Raw genomic sequence first — 18,972 nt, forward strand, 5'->3', positions numbered from 1 at the left:
GTTCCGGCCTTCATTAGGTGCTCGCAAACAGCACTTGCCCCAAAAGTCCGTCGAGGCAAAACAGGGAATCTTTGCCTTTGTTACATGGAGCCCTTTCGAGTGGTCATGCCCCTTACCGGAGTAGCAGAGGGTGGTCACGAAGCAGCTGCTGCCTTTGCTCTGGCCCGTGTAGACAACGGGCAGAATGTCGATGACGTACTCCGTGAAGGGCTCCAGGTTGTCCACCACGCGGCTCGTCAGCTGGTAGGGCACGTAGCTGGTTACCACGGTCTGGCCGCTCGTGAGCCCCTGGCGGAAGAGGAGCCCCTTAACAGGCGCCCCGCGCGAGTTGAGGGCCCACGTGACGGTCACCGAGCGGCAGTTGACGGTGCACTCCAACCTCAACACCTGGGTCACCTCTGTGAACACAGCAGGAGCGGCAGTGGCGAGGCAAAACAAGTTAATGAATGAATGGCTCGATGGAGATCGATGTCCTTGCAGTTTGGAGGTTTCGCGATGTTATTGAGGTTCAAACAATGCTGCAGGTAAGGTTTTTGGGTCTTTGAGTAATATATATATTCTCCAATGTTGACACAATAGGATTGTTAATACAACAAGAAACTAAAAACCTTACTTAAATGTATTGGTCATTAATCTGTAATTAAGTTTATGAAGATGGTGGACTATTGTTGTTGCTGTGAATATGGAATTTCGAGCTTCACAGAGTTGTATTTCGTAAAAAAAAATATCGTATGTAATAAAACATTTTTAATGCATAAATCTCCTGGTTACATGGCACGTCTAGAGCGCTGGGTTCAAGTGAGCGTGCGGTGAGATGCGTCACCTTCTTCACAGTAGGTGCCCGTGTAGCCGGTCACACAGGAGCAGCTGAAGCCATTGTCGTTCTCTGTGCACTTCGCGTTGTGCTGGCAGGGGTTGCTTGCACAGTTGTTCCCGACTGGAGAGATGGAAACAATGCAGATTAATTGCCCAGTCATGTCGTAAGCATGCGTCGACCAATGTTAATGTATGTACGAATGTAGAACTTATTTTGCACCGTACGTAGCCAGCCACGATAATCGAAGGTGTAGGGGGAAGGGCAACAAACTAAACACAAAGAACAGTTTCTAAAGAAATTAGTTTTCAATCTATATTTAAAAGTGCATAGCTCCAGTGGCTTCTTAACATCGGAAGGAAGAGCGTTCCAGACGGTCGCAGAAGTGGATCTGAAAGTGCGCGATGGCTCGCCAAAAGCCGCTGTGATGGTTTATGATCTACTTGGCGAGATCAGCAAAAGTAGTTTGACAAAGTTGTGAGCAGGTTTTACATTTATTGATGATGATGATGATGATGAATGCATTCATAGCTTATGATGTAGGTGAGCCACCCTTCTCTACCTTTCATGAACTGAACCTTGACGTATCCATTGTTCTGACGGTCGGATATGAATCTGTTGCAAATGAAGTCGCTGACGTTGGCTTTTGTGAGAGTGAAGTTGTCCGGAATGTTGTCTGAGACGGTTTGCTTGTACGTTTCTTGCAGGGATCCTGCGAGGCAGTGAAACGACCATGAATACACACAGCTGCGACAGACGCGGCTCGGTAGCACAAGGCTGATACATAGTGCTTCATTAGTAACGATGATGGTCTGATCACATCTGAAACAATTTCATCTGTTCTCCAGACTACAACATTATATGATCTCACCCTGACTAAATGCACAAAAATTACAATGGAGATATCATCGCTTGTGGCCCTGTTGGTTGTTACATTTTACACTGCAGTTACAGATGTAATTCATGTGGTCGGTCATGTTGTGGATAAGCAGAATAATTACACTGTTAGGCGATGATTATATTTGGTTTAGCACAGATTGTTAATCAAGACACGGCTACTGCTGTTGCAACTTTACCTGTCTTTCCAGAAATCTGCAGGACCTGGTCATTGAGGTTAATTTGTGTCGTCTTGAAAATGTCAAAGAAGTCTTCTTTAGTCTCAGTGCTGAAATTGACAAACTTGTAGGAGATGCCTGGGGGGAAAGAGACAAACATCTCAATTAAGGTCAAAAAAGCCCGATGCCGTTAATTGCCACCTCATTGTGTCTTTGTTTTTTTGTAACCAAAGTTCCTGAGCACAGGCCCAAAGGCCTAAAAAGCTAAGCGGCCAGCAAAAAGCATAAATTATGAAGGTGCAATCTATGCGAGTAAATTCGTTTCTTGAATGAAGCAAGGGTATAACAACGTTATAGAACAGGTAATGGGCAGGAATTATAAAGTGGAGCAGCATGAGAAAAGAATCAGAAAGAGAATTAAAAACTAAACTATAGACTATTTTTTCTTTTACCATATATAGCCCTTTTTCAGAAGCGACCTGGCCACAAATGATAGCTCAACGAAGTGGCTTATCACATGGACATTTATAGCAGCCAAACACTCGAAACACATGTTTCTAAATGTGCATGTAAAAATCCACGCGACCACGGGGAGAACATGCAAACTCCAAATATACAGACGTCAGGGTCAGGATCGAACCCACGACCTCCTGTATACCTGCCGAGGCTTTTAACACCTCGCCACCGTGGCACCCTGTTGTGACCTGCAGCGTGGTGGTTGAACACAGAATGGAGAAGTCTAAACCGTCAGTGTGTTGGGCCGAGTCCTCAAAAATGGATGGAGGAAACAACAACAACGGTCCAAGGGTCGCCGAAGACGTGATCTCATCGTACCCGAGTAGTTGGTGAGGTTGAAAAACCAGGCCACGTTCTCCTCAGGCCGGTATTCACCGGGCCATCGCGGGGACCGCAAGAAGCCCGACGATCGGTTACAGAACGTGACCGTGTAGTTCTTCTCGTTCAGGATCTCCGTGAAAGGGCAGATGTCCTCTGTGGATAAACCCGTGAGAAAATGTTACTTAATGAGGACGCAGACAAATGCGGGGTCTCCTTGTTATGGATGTTGAACTTATTTTGCACCGTACGTAGTCAACATATACGGATGTATCTTGAACTTCTTTGGCACCATATGTAGCCTATGACCCGTGCACTTTTGGTAGCTTGAAAAAAACCCACTATATCAGCTCTCCTCAGATTGACGAGAAAATTTGCTTCACAATGGACTGTTTCTATCCGCTTGAGCTATCTACTCTCAGAAAGCCACACTTTCTTAGAAAATATTTGATGTTTTGCATTCACTTACCCACACACACGTTGTTGGAGAAGACGTAACCGGGAGGGCAGATGCATTTGAATCCACCATCCAAATCCATGCAGGTTGTGGATGCGGGGCAGGTGCAAGGGTTTAGGCATTCGTTCACATCTGTCACGCGCACAACAAACACGGAGGCAATGTTCAGGCTTCAGAGCCCACTTCCTTTTACATGTACTGACTTGCTGACCACAGGTAAATTGAGGTTGTGAAAACAATCGTAGCAATACCCACCATAGCATTTTTTCCCAGTGCCCACCCATCCACTGGGGCAGACGCAGCGTGGGGACTGAGGGTTGCTGATGTCGCAGATGGCGTTGGGGTCGCAGCTGTTTTTGCAGGGGTTGATAACTGGAGAGGGAGAGAGGGAAAATAGCACAGACAGAGAGGCAGATTGAAATGTCAGTCTTCTTCTTTCGTATGGCTGATGTCGATGCAGAGCACCTCCAATTAGCAAGTTTGGCTTCGTACGGTGTGAAATAAGTTCCACATACATACAGAGCAACAACTACAATTTGCATAGTTGCATGTTGTACAGTCCGTTCTGGACAATCGCAGTCGCACATTGGAGAGTTTCAAATTTTTCCTTTTGTACATCAGGTATCCGCATCTGCCAATGTCACAGTGAGGCAAATCAACTTGACCAACGGCACCGAGAGGAACCTACGGTCGTGAATGTGGCATGCTCGAGCGGGCAGCGACTCACTGTACTCAAACTCGATGTTGAAGCCGGTGCGGGGCTCATTGGCGTCCGAGTGGAACTGGACCCAGGTGCTGGTGCTGCTGCAGTTGAGGGAGTAGAAGACGAAGGAGCTGAGGTCAATCTTCTCCCCCGTGAGCCTGCCCTGGCGCAACTGCGGTGGATCCATGCCGCAGCCGTAGTCCACGTAGTCGTCCGTCTTCTCCAACGACATGTTCCAAATTTTGAAGCTCAATCCTGTGGTGGGCATATGCGAAAATAATTACAATCACAATGTACGGCCCAATGTCAATTCCCTTCCAGGTGAAAAAACTTTCCACGCCAATATAGTCGTGTTGGTCATTAGGGTTGTTTGACCGTGCTTCGTCAGGCTGGTCAATGCAGGGTGGTGAAGAGGGGGAGACCCAGAACTGGTTCAGATATCAATAGTTTTAGCTGTGGCTGGGAATCAAACTCAGGTCACGAGATTCACAGTGTAGAGTAAAAGCTAGCAGCACACTTTCACAAACGCTATAATTGGGAAAAAAATGCTTTGAAAATGTTTGTTTAAGCCTCACTCACCATTGAAAGCAACGGAGTCATTGTTGAACTGTGCACTGTCGAAGAACCAGTATGAGTTGCTGTTGAGGGAGTAGTTTCCAGGGTATTTTGGGCTCGTGATGTAGCCCGTAAAGCAGGGGCATGCATGCTTCGCAGGCACTTCGAGACTGTTTGTGGCAAGGTCCTGGGAAGGGCAGTAGCAGCCTAGGATGGGAAGAGCGATACACAGCACGTGAAAAAAACTGCTGGGCCATTTCACCATTTTGGACGTACATTTCAGATATTTTAATAGATGCGGGTAATCAAAAGTGTAAACGTGACATGGCTTTTTAGTTTGGCAAAGTATTTCAATTAATTGCAACTGCAATTCAGAGCAAAATAATTTATCCACCTTTCTTGATTAGGGAGACATGTATATAAGACTTATTAAGATGAAACGACTTTTCCATGTATGCTGACATGGTCGTGGTGGATTCAGTTTCACGTGTGACATACCATTGCAAGTGATGCCATCCCCTTTGAAGTATGGTTTGCAGTCACACTTGAAGGACCCACGTGTGTTGGTACAGATGGCGTTCTGATTACAGTTGTTCAGCGTTGGGTTCTGGCACTCATCAATGTCTGTGGAAACATGGACAACATGTGCCCATCATGAGCATCGCCTAGAAAATCACCCAGGGAAGCCCGAGTTTTTTGGCAATGACCACAAAAAACGTTCTTACTTACAGTGATCAATGCATTGTATGTTCCACTCAAAGGGTTATTTTCATCCAAAAAATAAAAAATAAACAGATTTTCATTTATAGGCGATTAAATGACACGGCATCTCAAAAAGCACCTGACATCAAAACCTAAAAAACCCACAATCAGATCATTTTTGGCGGAGAAAACACAACAACTCCATTTACATTTTCTCCAAAAAGAAAACATTAAGTAACTGGGTGGGGGACAAAAGTAAACAAACTTACCGTGGAAACCATGAACTAAACATTCATCAAAAACTGCGGCTGGGCAAGCGCTTGCTTGCCCCAGCAATGGTTACGTTCACACCGCAGCTTGTGCCGCAGGTGTCGGGTTTGCAGACGCGAGCGCGAAGCTCCGGCACTCACCGAGGCACATGTAGCCGTTGAGCCCGACGCTCAGGTAACCGGGGCGGCATCCGCAGCGGTAGCTGCCCACATTGTTGAAGCAGATATGCTGGCAGCCCCCGTTGTCGCGAAGGCACTCATCCACATCTGTGTTTGGGGGGGGGGGGGTACACGGGCATGGGCGAGAAGTGATTGCAACTTTGTTGCTGTCGTCACCGATTGCAGTCTCTCATAGCCAGGACCAGTAACAGGAGCAGCTCAGGATACAAACAGCAGGGGCACGCCTCCGACATCAAACACACATTCTACCCAAAGACAGGTTCATGGCCACAAGTTCTATCCATCTCAGCCAATCCCACTCTCTCTCTCTTCACCTCAATACAGCTAGAGTTTCTGAGCAATAACTAGGGAAGGATAGTTGAGATGGCTTTCCCTGGCCTTCTTCAACAGTGTTTTTTCAGGAGACACCATGAGCAGATACATTTTGATGTATACATGCAGGTTAGGGTGTGTTGTACATCCAATGACACATCAACTATTGGCTTCGTGTGAAACAGGACAAGAACACAGTCAAGAGAAACATTCACAGAAGTGTTGAGCCGATGTAAAATGACCCATAAACACAATTAATGCCCGATGATGTGGTTTCATTGCATAGACAAGTGTCAGTGACATTATTCACACATTCACACTCTTAATATCCTCCGCCAGCTGCTGCTGCTGCTGCTGCTGCTTGAATAGTGCAGAGGAGGCATTCACCTTGGCACGCGCCCTTCACGTCCTGGTAGCCAGGCGTGCACTGGCAGCTGTAGGAGCCGATTGCATTCACGCATTTCGAGTTCGGTGGGCAAGAGAAGAGGTTGACGCTGCTGCATTCGTTGAGGTCTGCAATGAGAGAGAGAGAGAAGCACATTCAGAGGCCAGGTCAGCAGCGTCGTCTCGCTGACCGCTTCCCATTGCCAGTATTATCACGTCGAATTTGAAAGCTATGCACGCATACCGCAGCGTCTTGGAAAAACAAAGTTGAATTACGATGCCATGTGCAGTAATTCCAAATCGCCGTTGTATTGGTATCCTCACCGGTGCATGTGTTGTTCAGGTAGATGTAGCCTGCGGCACACTGGCAGGTGTAGCTGCCGAACGTGTTGAGGCATACGGTGTTCGCTGGGCAAGGCTTTCTTACGCATTCATCCACGTCTGCACACGGCCACCAACGCCGCAGCGCAACAACAAAACGTGAGCAATGGCGGCAGAAAATCATCGATTCCTATGCTCACGATGCATGCAACAAAGGGTGATGGTGGTCGCAGATGACTTAAAATGCATAGAATATCATGCCCATGGCACGTGGCTGATGAATGTGGCTAGATAATGCAGAAAACAAAGCTGCACAAATGGGATATGGGAGGGGTGGGGGAACAAGCAAATTGACACAGAAACAAAACAAGACAACAATTTATAAACTCTTAATTTTAATCACACTCCCAAATACTGAAAATTAATTTGATTCATATTTTTGTGGGGGGGGTGGAGGTGGGGGTTGGTTAGCTTCTTTGCCTTCCTCTGGTGTGTGGGTGGATTTACCCTGGCAGGTGCCTCCAACTGTGTTGAATCCTGCGATGCAGATGCAACTGTAGGAGCCGACATTGTTGCTGCACACCTGGTTAGCTCCGCACCTGTTCAGAGTCAGGCACTCATCCACGTCTGAGGAGATTCAAATAGGGGCAAGGGGACACACGCACACTCTGTATGGGCCCACACTCTGTGGCTATTTAAATCCTTTATATTAAGTTCACTTGCTTGCTTGCGTGCTTACGACCGTGCACATTTTTCGGTCGTTTTTTAACCCACTTCCCGTGATCCAATCGAGCTGACATTTTGCACACAGACTCGTTGTGCGTGACAATTTATTTTCCTGAATTTTTTTTCCAAAATTTTCCACTTTTTAGGAAATTTTTTTTTTCATATTTAATTTTAAATACCAATGTGATAAAAATGAAACTCTTACTCAAGAAACACTGAAATGAATAATAAAATAAAACCGATGCCACGCATATAAAGGATTTATAGTGAAAAACTTTGTTTTTACGGGTTAATTTTTATACAGACTCGGCCTGCATTGGCCTCAGATTGACATGTACAAACAAAGTGTCCATGCTCAGTATCTGCTTAAGCAGAGCGCTCCCTCTCGTGGCGTGAGCAAGGAATTGCAGGGCTGCACCTTCAACAATTTAACTTTCACAGGTTGGCCTCACTGGGCCTTAGAGACTCATATCAGGGGGCTGCTGCTCTGGAATGTTTGTCAAAATCATTTCCAAGCGTTTTAGCAATGAACGCAAATGTAGTGTGCTCAGAGTAAGCCCAGTAAATGTCCACGTACAGACAGCCTGCAAATTATACTTGCTGTACTACCTCCAACATGGACGTTATTGGCTTGCAGATAAGGGGTTTACACACATTATCTCGATCTAACATTTAAATCCTGCTGCCAAAACACTCGGCAGTAATTTACCCGATTACGATTCGCATTTATTGGGAACTTAAATGACCCAGCATTTCAAAGCACCTTATGTGCCCACCTGTGATTTCTCTTTTTTAACCTAGGGGACCCCCAATGACAGCTGCCCCTGTGCAGCACTAGGTGATGCTACATGGGCCTGATACCCAATGGGCTGAAACACCTTTATATTTAGCGGGCGGCAGAGCTTGGTCAATTATTGGCACCGGCTCACCACCTGGCTGCCTTGTCTTTGGTTTCTCGGCGATTGTGATATACAATTTGCATAAACGACGCCATTAAAAAGTATCATCATAAAATGTGGATAATGGGAGCCATATATAGCAGCTCCCTCGAATTGCTACGGATAAGAGCGAGTGACTGAAGTGACTGTAGTGATGTCAGTGCCTTCACGGCAGCTGGACCGCATACCCGTGCAGACGGTGCCATTTCCTGTGTAGCCAGCCTTGCACTGGCACGTGTAGGCCGATGTCCCCAGCGTGCTGATGCACACCGCGTTTTCACTGCAGAGTTTCTGGCCAGGTACTGTGCACTGGTTGACCGCTGCAAGACATGTGCGCATGAAGATGAAAAGTTAAATTTAATTGACACATTTAAAATATATACCGGCTGCATTGTCTTTGGGACCTCCCTTGCCAGTATCAAAATATAAGAATAGGTTTTACCCTATTCTTATGCATTGTCTTTCATTAGCCAATGAACATTCTCCATTAGATACTGTAAACCCTGAAAATATCACATTTATAATAAAATAATGATAATTTGCAGACCTTTGTTAATCCACCACTGGATGAAGGTCGACCCGTGCCTTTTAGTCACGGGGATTTTTTTTTTGACCATACTTCACCACGCTGGTCTTTGTGGGTTTGGTGAAGGGGAGCCCAGGACAGGTTCACACATCACTCGCTACCGATGTTACTCGTGGTCGGGAATCAAACTCGGGTTTGCCAGGTTCATAGCGCAATTCGGGAACTGCTGTGGTACTGTTACACCTAAAATAATGTAAGCGACTTCACGGCTTGCATTCATATGCGTGCCAGCTTCCAATTTTACAAACATTTTACCTAGAATACGCGGCTGTCAAGGAGCAATTATTTGTTCAAAACAGCGCGCGTTGCAAACTCTTCTACAAGAAAAATGCATTCAAGCACTATGTTGCTTTACATACGTAAACCCTTCGATTTTATAACTTGGGTGAGGTCGAATTTTACAATCATCTTCAAAATGAAAGCTTGCCTGTTGTGAAGCGAAACTTGAAGCCTGTGCAGTTGATATCGCGGTCGGACGTGAAGTGCATGTAGGCCGGCGTGCCGGGGATAAACGCTAGCGAGATCGTCTCGCCTGCCGTCTTGTTGCCTGAAAGCGACTGTTTGATCGTGGTCTGATCAAGGTAGTTGCTTCCGAGGCCCAAATCAAGATAGTCCTGGTTTTTCTGGGTGCAGAACTTTTCCACAGTCAGCGTCACACCTGTGTTTTCCCCGCGGACGGAAGAAGAAATCAACGTGGGTGTGAACTCATTGCTATGAATAATCAAGTGGCAAAATGAGCCGTAAAAATAAACTCAAGCTTATTAATATCCTGCCCATAGGGGAGAACAAAAACATGGGCATAAATAAAGTGGGGCCAGGCTGCACAATATGTCACGTTATATACATTCTTTCTCTGTTATGGCAGAAAAGAGCATGCTATTCTTGTGAATTAACCTGATTTTCATTGCATTAGTTCATGAATGAAGCACCTTATGCATGACGCAAAAAGACACAGCTTGGTGTGGAGTCCAAAGGGATTATCCCAGAAAAATATGGTCAACTCCACCACGACAGCGATCGCTATGCACGTCAGCTTACATTAGGTCCTAGTGTGGATACACGGTGACCAGTGTATAGATGCGAACCGCCTACCACTGATGCCGCTGCTCGCGCTGTAGTTGAAGTTCCAGTGCGCGTCCGCGTTGTTGCTGTAGTTGAGGTAAGCGATGTAGCCATTGGGATAATTGCACACTCCATTGACAGGACAATACGGACCTGCAAATGAAAACACAACTATAAAAAACAAGAAAAATCTTGCCAAATGGAGAATAGGTAAACGAAGTAAAAGCAGTGACGTGCAAATTACACGTACAAAATACAATGAACCGAAAAATGGTTCTAAGAGATCAATGTGAAATGTAACTTTTGTTGTAGCTTCAGTGGGTTAGTGCTTGCTACTGACCTTCACAAATGTTTCCATTGAGCTGGTAATCTATGGGGCAGTTGCACTGGAAGCCACCTGCGGTGTTGATGCACGACGCTGGGGCTGCGCAGGGATTCGCTAGGCATTCGTTGATGTCTGTTGAAGCGGTGCACAAACGTAACATCATGTTTGTTTTGAGTGTTTCATATATATCAAGAAAAATCAAAGAGAGCGGCAGGCAATACATATATTATGGTACATATTACATATTACAGAAGGAAGAACCATTGCCAAAAATGTTAGAATATTATTCATGTATCTGTTGCAAGGCAGTGCTAAATGACAAATGTTGTTTTTATTCGTACATATACAAAACAAAGTATGCGACTCATATACATATACATTTAGGAACAATCAGTTTCACGTAAATTGACTTCGGTATGTTGAACTTCTTTCGCACCGCATGTAGCCAACCCGTGCCAATCGGAGGTGCGGAAAGGAGAGAAAATTAACAACAATTAAGGAAATTTGTAAGACAAAATGTTTTGACCACTTACACTGCTACATGCTGTGTGCCTGATTTACATTCTGACAAAATGGCACACAACTCATCGCTTGCCAATTTGCCCCATTATTGGTGACACGAACATTCGTCAACAAGCCGCAATTGGGGCCCTGTCTGCTTGCTGCGTTACGTGGCCTCCTCACCTTGGCAGACGCCCGATACGCTCGTGAAGCCATTGTTGCACAGACAGGTGTAGAAGCCAGGAGTGTTTTGGCAGATCGAGTTGGATCCACAGGGGGATGGGATTATCAGGCACTCGTTCACATCTGCAAACAAAGCAACACGAAATGTGAGCCAAAAAAAATGCGTGAGGTCCTTCCTGGCCAAACGAGTGAACCCACAGACGAGCGATCAAACGTCGTTCCCAAGATTCCCGACACCTCATGAGGAATTCGAAAACAAAGAATAGTGATACCTACAACTACCTAAAGTCACAGTGAGAAGAGCACATGAATGAAAAAAAAATCACACAATTACATTTTAAAACTACTCAGCCACTTCATGAGGCCTCCTTTGCCAGTACCAAAATATACTAATCGGGTTTTTCCCCTTTTCTCTGGCAAAAGGTGTCAGTTTTGTTGCCAGAGAAAAGGGGAAAAACCCTATTCATATATTCAGCCACTGTTGGTGTCTGCAGACGTGAATGTCAATAAAATAAAAATAGGCTCCATCACCAACCTCTGCAGGTGTTGTTGGCTGCGGTGTAACCGGAGGGGCAGTTGCAGCGATAAGATCCGGGGAGGTTTTCGCACGTTCCGATGGGGCACATAGGACTGGCAGTGTTGGCGCACTCGTTGATGTCTACAAAGCGTAATGAATGCAGTAAAAAGCATCAAACGTTGCATGCTCAACAACCGCAAATCTGTTTTACGAGCAGAGAGTGAAGCCCCCCCCCCCCCCCCCGTTAAGTCAAAGTTGAATTGTATTCAAATGTTACGGAAAGCACAAGTGGATTGTGGGCTGACGGTGATCTTACCGAGGCACATTGTTCCATTTGAGGAGTATCCGGGTTGGCACTGGCAGGTGAATGACCCGATGAGGTCAGTGCAGATTGCGTTGGGGCCACAGGCACTCGTCAAACATTCATTAATGTCTGAAAAACAAACGGAGAGTAAATCTTTGTTCATGTATTCTCTGGTATAATGACAGTCAAGTTAATTTATCTTCACCGATATATGGTATATGTTGATAATTATGTTGAATGTACACATTGCTGCATTGTTGAGTGCTTTGGTCAAGCATGTGTAATGGTTCATGTACATTTATGACGGCACAAAAAAAATCGGAAATTCAGCAACGCATGTTCCAATTGTAAACAGTCGGTTGCAATTCGAATTACTCATTTTATACGTGGTTAAGGACACAGCGAATTCAATTAGAATTCAGAAGAGTGTTATGTACACATGTTGTATTTCATACTTTCACAGATCCTTGCAGAGTTCAGCTGAAAGCCTCTTAAGCAGTTGCAGACGTAAGATCCATCGATGTTCGAGCATGATCCACTACTTCCACATGGATTGTTCAGGCATTCATTTATGTCTAAGATAAACACAAACACACAGACATCAACAAAAAATACTGAAAACTAGTTTTGATTGAAACAAACCCAAGTGTTGACCCAAGCAACTTTACTGAGAATGGAATCATTTTCCTAAGTCACAAAAGCGATGGTTCACAATGTAAGCCCTTTTTGTCCATGAACAATTTTGCTCTCTGCAACAAATAACAGAATCTCATACAATTTGAATTTATATAGCATCTGAATGCGACTACTTCTGTACGCTGTACAGAAACAGTGGGTATACTTGTTTCAGTGAGGGGCAGTCCATCAAAGGCAGAATGGAAAAAAGGTTGTGATCCTGGACTTCAAGGGGAAATTAACAGCACTGATGGCTAAAGGAAAGGAGTTCCAGAATGTGGGAGCAGCAGAGGAGAATGAGCGATGTCTCACTGACTGAAGGTTGACCGAGGGCCTCAGCAGAAAGCTTTTGTTGCTGGAGCAGAGTGTGTGTATGTGTCGAGAGGTACAATGAGATAAGACAGGAGAGATGGAGAGGGGCGAGGATCTTAAAAGACGGATGCGTTCATGGGTGCGGGTGAGACGTTTGTGTTTTGTGGAAACTGTGGGGCGGCTCGGAGCGCGTTGGAAGGACTGCTTACCGACACACGTCTTGGTGGTGGTGTTCATGGTGTAGCCCGACCAGCAGGTGCAGGCGAAGCTGCCCTCTGTATTCTGACAGTTCTGCGAGCAGTTCGCTTTGTTCACCATGCACTCGTTTATGTCTTTAGTTGGAGGAATAAATAATTGAAAATATTAATAGTGATGATGATCGTGATGGAAACACATTTGCAGCAAAACCCGTATTATGCATAGGTAGCCGCTTACTTTTGATTCTATTGATATACGGTAGTGGACATTATGGAACACAAGTCCAGATCCAGGAGGTAGTTTGGGGTGAGTTGATGCCACTCAGTTCGCAAGGGAGTTCGACCAGTTTTAACCAAAAACAATTACAATACATACCTTCCGAGCCTGCTGCATACATAATTAGGTATATAAACACATACACAAGATACATGCACAAATACACCCATTTGAGCGAACACAATTCTTAACTTTTTTCATCACCAGCTATACACAGCATCACATTTTACTGTAACACAGAACAGATGGTGGAAGCAAGCTTGACTGGAAATGCGTTTTCACCGAGCCTTGTGTAATGAGCATACAACATAAGCCAGACCTTTTCCATTTCATGGGTCCCGCATTCAACGTTAATCAATCGACATTTGTTCCCTACGCGCATTGGCAAATACACGTACTACCTGGTACGATGGTCGCCACTTTTAAGGTACAAAACAATTCAAGACATATCTCGGCATTGAATGATAGCTCACAAAACCAGAAGATGGGAAGACTACATGCTAATGTATTGTCTTGACAAAACATGGGCTTGTCTCGGAAAACTTGCAGGTTGGTTCTGCAGTAAGACTACTTCAAAAAGATGACTACGGATCCTGGAAAAAACATGGACAGACGGCAACCATACCAGGTACCTGCTCTGCTCATAACAAAATGATGTTTTTGAAACGCGTAGAGGAAACATGAAGTCAAGGTCGACTTTGCGTCACCAAGTCAGATTTGGAGGACCCTGCCGCAGGGCTTCGCTTACCAAAGCAGGACGCATGATTGACGGGGTCCAGCGTGTACCCAACCGGGCAGGCGCAGTGGTAGCCGCCCTGATCATTCACGCAGATGTCGCTACAGTTTCCATTTCTGTTCAAGCACTCGTTGATGTCTGTCGGTAGTGGAGAGGGGGGGGGTGCCGCAGTAGCAAGATATTAACTACCTCGCTTGGTATACAGGAGGTAGTGGATTCGATCCCGAGCCTGACGCCTGTAAATTTGGAATTTGCACGTTCTCCCCATGGTCGCGTGAATTTTTCTCCAGGTCCTCGAGTTTTCCCCTCCACATCTAGAAACCTGCGTTGAGTAACCAGCTGCTATAAATTTTCACGTGATAAACCACTTCGTTGAGCTATAATTTATTACCAAGTCGCTTCTGAAAAAGAGCTATACAGCTCAGTGGGCTTTACTGGTAAAAAAAAAAAACCATGTTTTTAGAAGGGGCTTCGATTAACGGTCAGAGCTTAGGCCGGATCCTAAGTTCTCTATGTGTAGCTGTGCTCAGTGAGTGGATAGGTGCTGCCGGGCACATTGTGTGCCACCCCGCCCGTCTACCCTTCTCAATGTCACTCCCGTGTATTTGCAGCCCTTTGGCTGCTGTCATATAAGTGATGGTTTGGATTTAGCGATGCTGGTTTTTACAACAGTGAATGTCACAGTAGCTTATACAGACGTCTGATATTTTAAGATGACGGCAAAGAGTGAGCTTCATTAGCTATGCAGGTAGAATTGCATATGCAGATAGGTAATATATATATATATGCATATATGCTGAATAATGATAACTTTTACAAATTTCACGTACATAAAAGTTACAATTGTAATATATAGCCTGTTGTAAATCCACTGCCGTATGAATGCCTACCCACGTCGTGGACACCACGGTGGCTAGGAGATGTTAACTGCCTCGCCTGGTATACAGGACGGTCGCGGGTTCGATCCCGACCATGGCACCTGTATATTTGGAGTTTGCACGTTCTCCCTTTGGTCGCTTGTATTTTTCACTGGGTCCTCTGGTTTTTCCCCTCCACATTTAGAAATGCGTTTCGAGTATTTAACTGCTATAAAAACAATCCACACGATGATCCACTTCATTGAGCTATAATTTGTGACCAAGTCACTTCTGAAAAGGAGCTATTTAGCTCAGTGGACCTTACCTGCTAAATATTTTTTTTTAGTGTTGGCTGCCAGAGCTGTTCATAAATGACATACTAATGTCACCAGTTTCACCGCGCGGTATGCCAAATCACCGGGCCACTGCTCGGCCGACTTCATTATTGTATGAACAGCATAGGCACAAACCGTGCCATGTAAAAAAAGGAAGTGCTTTCGTTATGAGTAATATTTTTTACTCTAAATTTCTACCAACACAAACTCATAAAACAGGCTACTTGTGCAGTGCCTACCTTGGCAGTTGTATCCATTGCCTGTGAAGCCTGCATTGCAAGCACATGTGAAAGACCCAATGGTGTTGACGCAATGCGCTGACATTTGGCACTGCTGCGGTAAGAGACACTCGTTGACATCTGAAAAAGAAAAACCAACAACGCTGCACTGAATACCAACTAATTATTCAACAGAGCCTGCTTTAAAAAATATACAAAACCTTATTGAAATGCATTGAAGCTACACTCAAATCAGAACACGGCTGGTTAAATGGAACAATGAGTTATCAAGTGAAGCAGGTTTATGGTCTCAGTCCTGTGACCAAGGGCGAAACAAAAACAATACATTGCATAAAAAAAAATGTCGTCACTTGACTTGGCTAAATTCTAGCTCACAGAATTAAGAGTAACATTAGTTTCACTGATATTAACGAACTTATCTCTGTATCAAAGCATGCGGGAACGCGTGCATAAGAGGTTATAAGAGGTTACTTAAAAGTGATCTCGTAAGTAGCTCTGGGATATCTGCTCGTGGCATTTTGCTGACCTTCACATTTTCCTGTTGTTGGATTTTTGGCAAACCCAGGCTTGCACTGGCAGTAGAATCCGGAGTTGTTGAGCGTGTTGTAAACGATGTCCACACACGTGGACGTGAGTGGGTCGCAATCGGTTTTCTCCAAGCACTCGTTTCTGTCGCCCTCTGTGCGTGCAAAACAACAGACACACAGTTACGCCTCACCCTGTATTACGAAGCGTTACATTAAATCCTTTACTTACTCCAGCAAAAATACCCAACGCAAATGGTTCATTGACAATTTTAACCCTCCCATGATGTTAAAGGGTGTGTAATATAAACAACAGCCTAACATTGCAGTAGGAATGTATATTTGACATTTGAAATAAAAAAAAATCCATATATATTATTTGTCCCAGACTCCTGAATAAGTACCCCCTGTAAACCACAAACAGCCTGGGGCTAATCACGCAATGTTCGCACCAAGAATGTGTTCCTCCCCATTACATTGTTGTTGGATGTGAGCATACCGCCTATTATCTCCGGGGTGGGGGGAGTAATTAAATTCAAGTTTTTAATGAGGCAAATAATAGTTGGCACGTAACACCATTTCTGCAAGTTGGCTTAGAAAATGGATCTTGAATACGTGTGAGCAAGGCTGCGAGTGTTATGCACATGATGGGTTATCTCCAGGTTATTTGGCTGAAATTGGCCAAATATCTCAAACGGAAGTCTGGAGACTCATTGAGGCTTTGCTGGATAACTGAATGATTTAAGAAAACAAATACAACATTAAATAACACTACTTCACCACTGTAGATCAATAAAACAAATTGGAGGTGGAATTGATGAACACTTGCATTTGACAGAAACATATACACGTAAAGCCATGCCAAACACTAATAGCAATTATATTATACAAAGTTTTAGCAGAAACTACTGTTTGTTATGTTTGAGAGCTCGTATTAGAGCTGAAACACATGCAGTACAATGGACAGGCAAGGACCACACCCAATTGTTTTGATTTGACACTGGAGCTGTCTTGAGACAAGGTGTAGAAGCCATGAAAAAAAACATCTATGGCACTGCCCTAAAAAATAAAGATAAATTTCAATTGTGCACTGTATATAATTCAGTCAGGACTTACAATGAACCCCTTGCAAGGAAAAAATACAATTATCTGGCTTCATTTTAATTTGCAACACCCGGGATGGAGCCAATGTACTTTTATGGAAACAATTTCTTTAGCAGTGATGCTTCCGATAGAATTACTGTAAAAAAAAACGAACTGGCAGAGAACTGAACATTAAAAAATTGCGTAGAAGACACAAAACGCAACAGATCACTTCAAGGGATCTCAGAAGTAGCTCTTCGATGTTTGCTTCAACAACCAATTATCTAACACGGAGCGTGGTACTGATTTGCCAGAGATCCGAATGGATCTCATGACATGGGATATTGAGCACGATAACATTTTTACGGGGCGGAAAAGATGATCTTTGTTAGGTTCGAACAAAAAAACAACCACGACGAAGTTTACCTGTGCAGTAGGCTGCGTCCAGAGGCGTGGTGGGAAGCTTGTAAACGTAAAAGGTCTCGACCGTGTTGGGAATTTGACAGAGGCGGATGGAGACGTACAGCTGCGTGTCGCAGTCTGGAGTGGCAGTGGCCACGTTGTAGGAGGGCACGCACGCTTGCACCTCGTCTGTGGTGTTGATGACGGTCGGCGGAGTGCCCGTCAGCCACACGGGTCGCCGAGTGCCACAGCGAAACAATCCTGGGAAGGATTGGATCAGTTGGACGCCCGCCCCGTACACGTAGCGTATCCACTCGCTGTTAAGGGTGTTGTCGTTGTTGAACGGTGCGGTGGTGGTGTTGGGAATAATGTTGTAGTCTGTGTTCTTCCTCCATGTCGTATTGGTTTTGACGTAGTGTGCCACAGAGCATGGGTCTGTGGGCGCAAAAGACACACGCGGAATGTGGAAATTCGGTCAATAGTTTCAAAAAATGTTTTTGTTTGACAGAAGTATGCGATCATCCACTATTATGAACAGTGATACGATGTTTTTTGCATTCATATAGTTTGTGAAACGGCTCACAAATTGATAATTAACACCCCAATGGCACAATACAATAAAATCCTACAACCAGATTTGCCCTCAACAACACAGCAAACTTCAAATCGAGGGAGCCTCTTTAAGTTACATATTCCTGCTTAAGATAAACTATTTACTGAAGCTGCTGTATCATAAAAACACACGGCTCAAGTTCAATGTTTTAGAAAACAGCAGCTTTCTTTTGGATGCATTAGCTTTGGACCCGAGATTTATGGTTTAAAAAAATGCACACTAAAAACCACACAACCAAACTATTGGTGTCAAGAGGTGATTAGCAGATGAATTTTGTTTGACAGGACTTGAAATTAACTTGAGAAGAGTACACATTAAACATGTGATAAAGTATTTACATTTGTTATACCTGTACTCAAAACAAGCATTGCGATATTAATTCAAAGGTTATTTGTATTTGGTAAAGTTAACATGAAAATTGTCACTCACTTTAAAGCATAAAAAAAATACCTGTACGAAAATTGTAAAAACCCATATAAAAGTAAACCATTGCACATAGCTTACCTATGTTTGCGGAGCGCGATTCAAGTGGAAATGAAATTAACCACAAGCAAATAAGGCTTCCACCCAAAATAAATCTCTGCATTCTTGTTGCGGCTCCTCAAGTCTCGAAGCAGCAGCAGCCGTGGACGTGTTGAGGATTGTGAGCTGAGGTGCCGAATGCAGAGCTTACTATGGTTAGCCTTTCCCCTCCTTGCCCTTATAACGATGCCTCGCCTTCCGATGTCGTACACCGAAGCACGCGCACACGCACGCACACCGCCCACTGACTCGCACGCAGTACGTCACGAAGCGGGCCGAAGTACGCGAAAGGCACTCAGAATAGAATCTCATGCGTGCACGTTTAATGAGATCAACAAAAGCAGACTCTGGGTATCCATAAACAAACATGCATTCAATGCAGCAGAGTAGCAATGCGTTAGACATTTTTTTTTTATCGGTGATGATAAAGTGTCCGCACGAGGAACAAAATTCAAAAGTAACTTGGGATGTT

At 44.6% G+C, this 18,972-nt stretch overlaps 2 protein-coding genes across 2 annotated transcripts in view; both read right to left on the reverse strand.

Moving 5' to 3' along the window:
* Window positions 1–13,039, reverse strand: part of LOC144720451 (uncharacterized) — a 29,372-nt gene extending 16,333 nt beyond the window's left edge. Inside the window, exons 1-23 of the mRNA XM_078597253.1 lie at window positions 12,925–13,039; window positions 12,184–12,303; window positions 11,741–11,857; window positions 11,443–11,565; window positions 10,908–11,030; window positions 10,239–10,355; window positions 9,929–10,051; window positions 9,264–9,494; window positions 8,439–8,570; window positions 7,094–7,213; window positions 6,590–6,706; window positions 6,269–6,394; window positions 5,531–5,656; window positions 4,917–5,042; window positions 4,443–4,625; window positions 3,888–4,118; window positions 3,416–3,532; window positions 3,173–3,292; window positions 2,704–2,859; window positions 1,891–2,007; window positions 1,377–1,526; window positions 824–937; window positions 117–398 (exon numbers count right to left, since the gene is read on the reverse strand). Coding sequence (XP_078453379.1) covers window positions 117–398; window positions 824–937; window positions 1,377–1,526; window positions 1,891–2,007; window positions 2,704–2,859; window positions 3,173–3,292; window positions 3,416–3,532; window positions 3,888–4,118; window positions 4,443–4,625; window positions 4,917–5,042; window positions 5,531–5,656; window positions 6,269–6,394; window positions 6,590–6,706; window positions 7,094–7,213; window positions 8,439–8,570; window positions 9,264–9,494; window positions 9,929–10,051; window positions 10,239–10,355; window positions 10,908–11,030; window positions 11,443–11,565; window positions 11,741–11,857; window positions 12,184–12,303; window positions 12,925–13,033 — 3,280 coding nt within the window. The 5' untranslated portion in view covers window positions 13,034–13,039. The remainder of the gene's footprint in view (window positions 1–116; window positions 399–823; window positions 938–1,376; window positions 1,527–1,890; window positions 2,008–2,703; window positions 2,860–3,172; window positions 3,293–3,415; window positions 3,533–3,887; window positions 4,119–4,442; window positions 4,626–4,916; window positions 5,043–5,530; window positions 5,657–6,268; window positions 6,395–6,589; window positions 6,707–7,093; window positions 7,214–8,438; window positions 8,571–9,263; window positions 9,495–9,928; window positions 10,052–10,238; window positions 10,356–10,907; window positions 11,031–11,442; window positions 11,566–11,740; window positions 11,858–12,183; window positions 12,304–12,924) is intronic.
* Window positions 13,040–13,756: 717 nt separating this feature from the next.
* Window positions 13,757–18,629, reverse strand: LOC144720452 (oncoprotein-induced transcript 3 protein-like). Its single transcript, XM_078597254.1, has 6 exons — window positions 18,483–18,629; window positions 17,390–17,800; window positions 15,883–16,035; window positions 15,357–15,476; window positions 13,938–14,063; window positions 13,757–13,782 (listed from the first exon to the last, which is right to left on the reverse strand). Exons 1-6 carry the CDS (start codon window positions 18,562–18,564, stop codon window positions 13,757–13,759), a joined length of 918 nt encoding a protein of 305 aa, XP_078453380.1. The 5' UTR covers window positions 18,565–18,629.
* Window positions 18,630–18,972: the final 343 nt, after the last annotated feature.

This window comes from Lampetra planeri, chromosome 8 (assembly GCF_965212315.1).
Source record: "Lampetra planeri chromosome 8, kcLamPlan1.2.h2, whole genome shotgun sequence".
Taxonomy (NCBI): Eukaryota; Metazoa; Chordata; class Hyperoartia; order Petromyzontiformes; family Petromyzontidae; genus Lampetra; species Lampetra planeri.